The sequence below is a fragment of the Bos taurus genome, chromosome 7 (genome assembly GCF_002263795.3).
Source record: "Bos taurus isolate L1 Dominette 01449 registration number 42190680 breed Hereford chromosome 7, ARS-UCD2.0, whole genome shotgun sequence".
In the NCBI taxonomy this organism is placed as follows: domain Eukaryota; kingdom Metazoa; phylum Chordata; class Mammalia; order Artiodactyla; family Bovidae; genus Bos; species Bos taurus.
In genome coordinates, this window is record NC_037334.1 from 101,352,394 (window position 1) to 101,362,219 (window position 9,826).

General features: G+C 46.1%; 1 protein-coding gene across 1 annotated transcript in view; it reads right to left on the reverse strand.

Moving 5' to 3' along the window:
- The window catches only part of SLCO4C1 (solute carrier organic anion transporter family member 4C1), an 84,605-nt gene extending 82,766 nt beyond the window's left edge, over window positions 1-1,839 (reverse strand). The window contains exon 1 of the mRNA NM_001192846.1: window positions 1,518-1,839. Coding sequence (NP_001179775.1) covers window positions 1,518-1,839 — 322 coding nt within the window. The remainder of the gene's footprint in view (window positions 1-1,517) is intronic.
- Between the last annotated feature and the right edge of the window lie 7,987 nt (window positions 1,840-9,826).

The window sequence follows — 9,826 nt, forward strand, 5'->3', positions numbered from 1 at the left end:
TTTCAATGTCGCCCTAGCATAAGTTCCATTTCTTTCATTCTCTGCATGCCTTCCTTCGTGAGAATCACTGTCTCTCTGCCTCACTACCTACCCCTCCAATAGAGACTTAGATTGCAACTTCCTGAGGGTATAAACCTGGGCTTTTATCAGTAACTCCTGCTGCTGCTGCTGCTAAGTGGCTTCAGTCGTGTCCGACTCTGTGCGACCCCATAGACGCCAGCCCACCAGGCTCCACCGTCCCTGGGATTCTCCAGGCAAGAGTACTGGAGTGGGTTACCATTTCCTTCTCCAATGCATGAAAGTGAAAAGTGAAAGTGAAGTCGCTCAGTCGTGTCCGACTCTTAGCGACCCCATGGACTGCAGCCTACCAGGCTCCTCCGTCCATGGGATTCTCCAGGCAAGAGTACTGGAGTGGGTTGCCAGTGCCTTCTCCATCAGTAACTCCTAAGAGAATCTAAGAGAGATCCGTAAACAAACAGATACGGGGTTTGAGGTGCCTTAACAGTTCCCTTGTGGCTCAGCTGGTAAAGAATCTGCCAGCAATGCGGGAAACCTGGGTTCAATTTCTGGGTTGGGAAGATCCCTGGAGAAGGGAAAGGCTACCCACTCCAGTATTCTGATATGGAGAATTCCATGGACTTCGACTTCTCAGTCCGTGGGGGTCGCAAAGACCGAGTGACTTTCTCTTCACTTACAGGACTTCCCTGACGGCTCAGACGGTAAGGCGTGTGTCTACAATGTGGGAGACCCAGGTTCGATCCCTGGGTCGGGAAGATCCGCTGGAGAAGGAAATGGCACTCCAGTAGCACTCCAGTACTACTGCCTGGAAAACCCCATGGACAGAGGAGCCTGGTAGACTACAGTCCATGGGAAAGAGTTGGACACGACTGAGTGACTTGACTTACACTTACCAGTTAATAACGCCTGAAGCCTCTGCAGATTTATATTCCCTAGACTCAGGAGAACATCCAATGCTCTCCAATTACACTCACAAAAACCTGAATGCATAGATATGACCAATCCTATGTATGTCCAAAAAGTTTCTCCTTGGCGAACCGCCCTACCTTCAGGTGCACATTTATCCACTCTCTTCCAGAAGCGATGTAAAGACAAATCCCTTTAATAAGTTGGTTTTTTTTTTGTTTTTTTGTTGTTGTTGTTTTTTAGCAAAATGCATGCTTTTTGCACCCAGTTCCCGAAGGAGGGCTCCCCTCATTTCCACCTTCTCTGCAGGAAATTGCTAGGCTGGAGGTAGAACACTTAGAAGAGAAAGAGCTTGCCTGGCAAGTTTTCAATGTTTCGCTGTAAGAGAAGCTAAAAATGCAGAAGCGTGAACCTGGTTGGGTGGCGTCTGTGCGAGCGCTTGCCAGCCCGGAGCCCGGGGACCACCCGCCTCAGGCGCGCAGACCCCCTCACCCCCGGGGCTGGCGGCGCACCTGCCCCCCCTCCTCCTCGCCGGCGCCCCTCGACGCCCCCGGCTCTCCCACCTCCTTCCCGAAGCCGGCGCCGGTCCTCACCTTGCGTGAGAGCCAGGAGGCAGTAGTGAAACAGAAAGCCCCCGGGCGTGTTGCAGCGCTGGAGAGCCCGGGGTTGGAAGCTGCCCCAGCCGCAGGGCCCCTCCTCATACTCAGACAGCGACTCGAGCTCCGAGGCGCCGGGAACCCCCGAGAGCTGAGGCGGCTCCAGGGGCTCCTGAGGCGCGGGCGGCGGCGGCGAGCCCGCGGCCGGGGTGGGCAGGACGGAGATGTCGATGGAAGGCGACGACGCACAGACGCGGCGCGGGGTGTCTGGGCTGGAGGAGACGAAAGCCGGGTTCTCGATGCCTTTGCAGCTCTTCATGATCCGGGCGCGTCCTCCCGACTCCCCGGGGCTGCCGGAGCCGGAAAAAAAAAAAACAAAACAATAATAATAAAAATAAATAAAAAATACACCAAGGTTCCGCTGGGGCTCCTCCTCCGGGCAGGTGGCAGCGCCCCCGCGCGGGGCGAGTCCCCGCCTCCCCGGCGTCCCTCTCAGGGGCTCTGTCTCCGCCGCCGCCGCCGCCGTCGTCGTCGCCGGGAGCTTCCTCAGCTAGCTGGCGGCCGTCGGCCTCGCCCACCTGTGGCCGCCCGCGCGGAGGGAGTCCACGCCTCCCGGGCGTCCCTCTCAAGGGCTCCCGGGCGTCCCTCTCAAGGGCTCCCCGGCGTCGTCACCCGGAGCCTCCTCCGCGAGCTGGCGGCCGCCGATCGCGGGCGTCCGGCCCCGCGGCGGTGCGGTCGGCCCTCGGCCTCGCCCGCCCGCGCGGAGAGAGTCCCCGCCTCCCGGGCGTCCGCCTCAGGGGCTCTCTCGTCGTCGTCGTCGACGGGAGCCTCCTCAGCGAGCCGCCGGCCGCCGGCCCCGCGGCGGTGCGGTCGGCCCTCGGCCTCCCCCGCCTGTGGCCGCCCGCGCGGGGCGAGTCCCCGCCTCCCCGGCGTCCCCCTCAGGGGCTCTCTCGTCGCGCGGCCCGTCAGCCTCCTCAGGAGCCTGAGAGGGGGCCCCCGGTTCCCCCCGCGCCCCTTCCCAGGGACTGGGAACCAACAAGAAACACACCTGCTTCAGGAGAAAATTCCAGAAACTCTTCAGCGGACTTCTACCCTTGAACCAGTCGCTCAGTCGTGTCCCCCTCTTTGCGACCCCATGGACTGTATAGCCCACCAGGTTTCTCCGTCCATGGAATTTTCCAGGCAAGACTTCGGGAGTGGGTCTCCATTCTCCAGGGCATTTTCCCGACCCAGGGATCGAACCCGGGTCTCTTGCTTTGCGGGCAGACACTTTACCCGCTGAGCCACCCGGGAAGCCTGCCTTAGCCGATTAGCGAATCAGGCTTCGGCCTGGACTCCCAAGGATCTGAGCCGCCACAGGTACAGTATTTTGGATTCCGTGAGCATCCTGCTAAAAGACTTTGTACCTGTCATCCTCCCTAGAAACGGAAATACCTACCAGCCCTCACCACTACAGCAATTGGCATGATAACCACCTTTTTTGTAGCTTTCACTTCCCCCAAAGTGAAGGAATACAAATTAGGAAACTTTAAAGCCATGTATATATATAATATTCTTTCTGCTGTACATTGCATACCTTCAGATGAACAATGCTGATAGCACTGTAAATAATTTCTATCTGTGGAATAAATAAGAATAACACCTTGAACAACCGAATACCATTATGCTAATTGTAGTTACAATTCATTCATTCATCCTTTCATTCATTCAACAAAACACATTTATTTTCCGGACTCCAAATACTGTTTTAAGCCCTGGTGGTGAAAAAGTGCACAAAAACGGACAAATACCCCTAGGCTTACTGTGCTTACATTCTGATAGAAGACGGACAATAAGTAATAAATATGCAGTGCGTGTGTTCTCAGACATATGTGACTGTCATCCTGTGGACTGTGGGATTGACCCTATGGACTGTAAGATTTTCCTCGACAAGAATATTGGAGTGGGTTGCCATTTCCTTGGCCAGAGGATCTTCCTGACTCAAGGATGGAACCTGCAGCCCCTGTCTCCTGCACTGCAAGTGGGTTCTTTACTATTGAGCCCACCTGGGAAACCCCTACATATGTAGTGCCTGGGCGTGCTCAGTCCTGTTTAACTCTGAGATCCTCTGGACTTTAGCCCACCAGTCTCTGTCCATGGACTTTTCCAGGCAAGAATAATGGAGTACATCTCTACAAATGCTATGGAGAAAAAATGCTATGGACAGGCTGGGAAGGGTGTTTTGGGGAAGGGGGAGAATTTGATGCAATTTTAAATAGGGTGGACAGGAAAGGCCTCAGGTTTTTAAGCAAAAACCTGAAGAAAGTAAAGGAGGGAGTCTGGTATGTTGGGGAAGTAGAGTGGGCTCAAATGAGATGGTTGGAGAGCACTAGAAGCCACAGCAGGGGTGTAAAGGGGTACAGGTGGGGTGGGAGAGAAGTGGCAGGGGCCAGACCCTGTAGGCCATTATAAGGACTTTGGCTTTATTGTGATTAAAACAGGAAGGTTTGGAGTTGAGGCGTGACTTGATCATGGTATGATTAGGTTTTCAAAGAACCCATTCTCTCTCCCCTTCCGAAGGTAAACTAATGCATCTGAAAGTAATGTATTTTAAACAAAGACATTATGATCTTGGAATGTTCATCTTTCCCTAAATGAAATGCTTATTCCAAAAAGGAACATAATAAAAAACCACAAATACTGTCTATTTGCTACATAATCAGGGCTATGTACACAAAGCTGTTAGGCTTCATAAGACTGCAGACTGTTAAGGAACCAGCTTCTTCAGATCTGACTATTGGTTATGCTGTGCTGTGCTGTGCTTAGTCACTCAGTCGTGTCTGAGTCTTTGAGACCCCATGGACTGTAGCCCACCAGGCTTCTCTGTCCATGGGGATTCTGCAGGCAAGAATACTGGAGTGGGTTGCCATGCCCTCCTCCAGGGGATCTTTCCAACCCAGGGATGGAACCCAGGTCTCCCCCGTGACAAGCGGATTCTTTACCGTCTGAGCCACCAGGGAAACCCAAGAATACTGGAGTGGGTAGCCTATTCCTTCTCCAGGGGATCTTCCCGACACAGGAATCAAATTGGGGTCTCCTGAGTTGCAGGTGGATTCTTTACCATCTGAGCTACCAGGGAAACCCCAGTTGTTGGTTATAAAAATTCTCAATATGTCTGAACTACGTTTAGCAAAGTTAATAGAGGTCTCAGATATTACTGGATACTATACTGCTGTCATTGTTGTTCAGTCTCTCAGTCATGTCAGACCCTCTGTGACCCCATGGACTGCAGCATGCCAGGCTTCCCTGTCCTTCACTATCTCCCTGAGTTGGCTCAGATTCATGTCGATTGAGTTGGTGATGCTATCTAACCATCTTATCCTCTGCCACCCACTTCTCCTTCCTCTGCCACCACCCCCTGTTCAATCTTTGCCAGCATCAGGATCTTTTCCAATGAGTCTTTTCCACTACACTGCTATATGATATCATTTTCAGTACATTAGTACTATTATTCATTTGTAAGGGCCCTTTTATCGAAAGTTGGAGTACTTCACTAAATATTAATTAATCATGCTATTAAGTTCTGGGCTTCCCCTGTGGCTCAGCTGGTAAAGAATCCACCCATAATAGAGATCTGGGTTCAATCCCTGGGTTCGTAAGATCCCCTGGAAAAGGGAAAGGCTACGTACTCCAGTATTCTGACCTGGAGAATTCCACGGACTGTATAGTCCATGGGGTTGCAAAGAGTCGGACATGATTGAGAGACTGAACAACAATGACAGCAGTATAGTATCCAGTAATATCTGAGACCTCTATTAACTTTGCTAAAAGTAGTTCAGACATATTGTTTGAGAATTTTTATAACAAATTCTAGAGACAGTTTTCAAGTCTTCCTATCCTCATTTAGGCTAATTGCCCGCCCAAGAAGCTACCTCTAGATTCAGTGCTAGTGCCTCTCAAACGGCAGTAATTCAGTAGCGCGTGCTGCCAAATTGGTTATAAAAAAGTTAGCGTGTGCTAACCATGAAAAGTGCATGCTTTTTATAACCAATTCTAGAGACAGTTTTCAAGTCTTCCTATCCTCATTCAGGTTAATTGCCTACCAAAGAAGCTACTTCTAGATTCAGTGCTGCTGCTGCTAAGTCGCTTCAGTCGTGTCCAACGCTGTGCGACCCCATAGATGGCAGCCCACCAGGCTCCCCTGTCCCTGGGATTCTCCAGGCAAGGACACTGGAGTGGGTTGCCACTTCCTTCTCCAATGCATGAAAGTGAAAAGTGAAAGTGAAGTCACTCAGTCGTGTCCGACTCCTAGTGACCCCATGGACTGTAGCCCACCAGGCTCCTCGTCCATGGGATGTGCTAATGCCTCTCAAACAGCTATAATTCGGTAGCGCATGCTGGTCCTATCCAAGTGTATCCTTACATCCAGAGATGAGAGTATGGTGATGGAAAGGTTATCATTCATCCTGAAACAAGACGTTTTATTTATTGTAACCATAGACAGTAGGCTCACTTAATGTAGCATGGAGGAATGTTTGTCAAACACTATTACTTCTTAATAAAATAAACTAGAATTTAGAAGAAAATTCACAGTGAATGACACGTAAGTACTATTTTGTAAAACTTTTCTCACTTATATATATACTAAGCCTATTTTACTGATGAGGGATTGAGATATAAAACATTTATCTTATTTTGAACAGACATACATTTGTGGCTCAGTGGGTAAAGAACCCACCTGCCAATGCAAGAGACATAAGAGACGAATGTTCAACCCCTGGGTCAGGAGGATCCCCTGGAGGAGGACATATCAACCCACTCCAATATTCCTGCCTGGGGAATTCCATGGACAGAGGAGCCTGGTGGGCTACAGTCCATGGGGTCACAAAGAGTTCAACACGACTGAAGCAACTGAGCGCAAACACACGTACATTCTGTTTTTTATCCTCTCACAGTCAAAAAAAGTCTACCCTGGCCTAAAACCTAAGGAAAGAGTAGAAGTAGAAACTAGGATTTTTTAAATGTCCAATCATTTTGAGTTCAGTCCCTCAGTCATGTCTGACTCTTTGTGATCCCATGAATCGCAGCACGCCAGGCCTCCCTGTCCATCACCAACTCCTGGAGTTCACTCAGACTCACATCCATCGAGTCGGTGATACCATCCAGCCATCTCATCCTCTGTCGTCCCCTTCTCCTCCTGCCCCCAATCTCTCCCAGAATCAGAGTCTTTTCCAATGAGTCAACTCTTCGAATGAGGTGGCCAAAGTACTGGAGTTTCAGCTTCAGAATCATTCCCACCAAAGAAATCCCAGGGCTGATCTCCTTCAGAGTGGACTGGTTGGATCTCCTTGCAGTCCAAGGGACTCTCAAGAGTCTTCTCCAACACCACAGTTCAAAAGCATCAATTCTACGGCACTCAGCTTTCTTCACAGTCCAACTCTCACATCCATACATGACCACTGGAAAAACCATAGCCTTGACGAGATGGATCTTTGTTGGCAAAGTAATGTCTCTGCTTTTGAATATGCAATCTAGGTTGGTCATAACTTTGCTTCCAAGGAGTAAGCGTCTTTTAATTTCATGGCTGCAGTCACCATCTGCAGTGATTTTGGAGCCCAGAAAAATAAAGTCTGACACTGTTTCCACTGTTTCCCCATCTATTTCCCATGAAGTGATGGGACCAGATACCATGATCTCATTTTCTGAATGTTGAGCTTTAAGCCAACTTTTTCACTCTCCACTTTCACTTTCATCAAGAGGCTTTTGAGTTCCTCTTCACTTTCTGCCATAAGGGTGGTGTCATCTGCATATCTGAGGTTATTGATATTTCTCCCGGCAATCTTGATTCCAGCTTGTGCTTCATCCAGCCCAGCGTTTCTCATGATGTACTCTGCATATAAGTTAAATAAGCAGGATGACAATATACAGCCTTGACATACTCCTTTTCCTATTTGGAACCAGTCTGTTGTTCAGTGTCCAGTTAAGAGCAGTATCTACTATCATCTTCATTTTACATATTAAAGAAACTACACTCCAGAAAGGATTAGCAACTCTTCCAAAGTCATATAACTAATAAGTAGTCAACCACTTATTAAGGATTTGAATGAATTTTCTCAGATCTCTGGCCTCTGCATTTTCTCTCTTGTAATGGCTATAGCTTGTATTTGTGGTTACAATTATTGCATAGCAATTCTGAGAGATCAAAACTCATATTTACTTCATATTGATGAGGTCTAGAAGACTAATGCTGCTCTGAATTCCCCAGATTTTGCAAATATTCAAATTAGAATTGATATGTAATCATTCTAGACTCATTGAAAAAGAATTTCGACAAAAATAAGTGGTATTTAAATGTATAAATAGATATGGTCACCATTTTATCTCTGAAATACAAATTAACTTAACCAATCAGCAAAGTTTGCTTGATGAGATTTAAGTACATTCGTAGTTTAAGACTATTTTGCAGCTTTGAATGAACAAATTCGAACTATCAAAATCAAAGAAGCATAATCTTCATGCACTTAAATCCATGCTGGCTAAGGAGAATTTGCCACTCTTGCTGTGAGGAAGAGTAGAATTTTGCTGAAAGATTAGCAAAAGTACCATTGCTTCATCTTAAGTTCTTGCTCTTCATGAAAATGCAAGAAGTACTTTCCTGTTCCCTCACATCCTTTATGCTGCAATTTTAAAATGAAGGGGGTTGAAGTTTGCAAAAACCAAACAATTTCATAGATTTTTGTCTCTGATAATTGTGTGGAAAATTGTCATTTGAAAATTCTTTGTTCAACCTAGGGTAAATCTAGTGAGCATATTCAAAATGCCATCTTAATTTTTAAGGAAGTAATTAATAAATTGCTATTCTTTTGGCAGATTTTATTTGCTATATTTTTTAACTGTGGAGAATGAGAGAAAGAACAGCATCTAGATTTTAAAGTAGAAACCGCCCCCCAGTGTACATAGGAGCAGAAGTCCCTGCCTGCAAGTTCCATTTTCTGGCATGTGCAGTAGCGGATCTTCCATATCAGGAGCTGGGTGAACCCAGGGGAACTGGACCAGTGACAGGAGCCTTCGAGATGATCCCACCAACTCCCCTTGCTCTGATCCCATGCTTAAAAGCATTCTAATGATTATATTTTTTGTTCTATGTAGATACGCTTATAGGGTGAAAATGTACTTATCTGCCTATCTAGAGTATTTTATATTCCTTCATTTGCTTGTAATACTCCATCAGTTCCCTTCCACTTTCAGACAGGATGTGAAATCTTTGGCAGTATAACATTATAAGACTTACAGAATGTTAAAATTGGAGGGATCCTGAGGAAGCCTGAAGAGAAAGATGGTCAGATGCAGATATTTTTGAAATAACTTAAAATCCTAGCGTTCACATACATACCACTATATAAAATGGGTAACTAGTAGGGACCTACTGTATAGCACAGAAAACGCTTCTCCATATTCTGTAATGACCTTATGGGAAAAGAGTGGGTATATGTATATGTAAAACTGATTCACTTTGCTCTACAGCAGAAACTAACACAACACTGTAAATCAACTATACTCCAATAAACTTTTTTAAAAGGACAGAACAAAACAGAGTGAAGCAACACCAGAAAAAATTAAGAAAAATTCCCAGCATTAAAGATTTATACCAGTAGATCTTGTATTAACTAAACAAAAGCAGAAAAGATTGTTTCATTGCCTCATTCAAGAAGAGTAGTGATTCTCCTAGTATTCTTCACTTTAAACTCTCTCCAAAATGTATAATTAAAAATTATATCCAAGAAAAAATTTAATGCTGACTAGATTTGTAAAATACTGCTTTGAATTGCAGTTTCACAGGAAAATATGTTTATGTTAATAAGGAAGACAGCTATATTTTTCATTCAGTAATACAAATCATAAATCACAATGAGAGTATCTATAAACAGGATTGATCATAATTTTTAAAATAAAATACAATAATTCTCATAAGAAAGTAAACTCAGTAGGGAGTGAATGAACTATTAGCATAAAATTTACTATATAGTATCAAGTTAAGCCTTTCATTGATAAGTGATTGTTATTATAATTCATTCAAAATACTGAATTCCTTAAAAGCATACTTATGGCCAAGTATCACAACATTCAGTTCAGTTCAGTCACTCCGATCATGGAGAAAGCAAGGGAATTCCAGAAAAACATCTACTTCTGCTTCATTGACTATTCTAAAGCCTTTGACTGTGTGGATCACAACAAACTGGAAAATTCTTAAAGAGATGGGACTATTAGACTACTTTAATTCTCTCCTGAGAAAGCTGTATGCTGGTCAAGAAGTAACAGTTAGAACC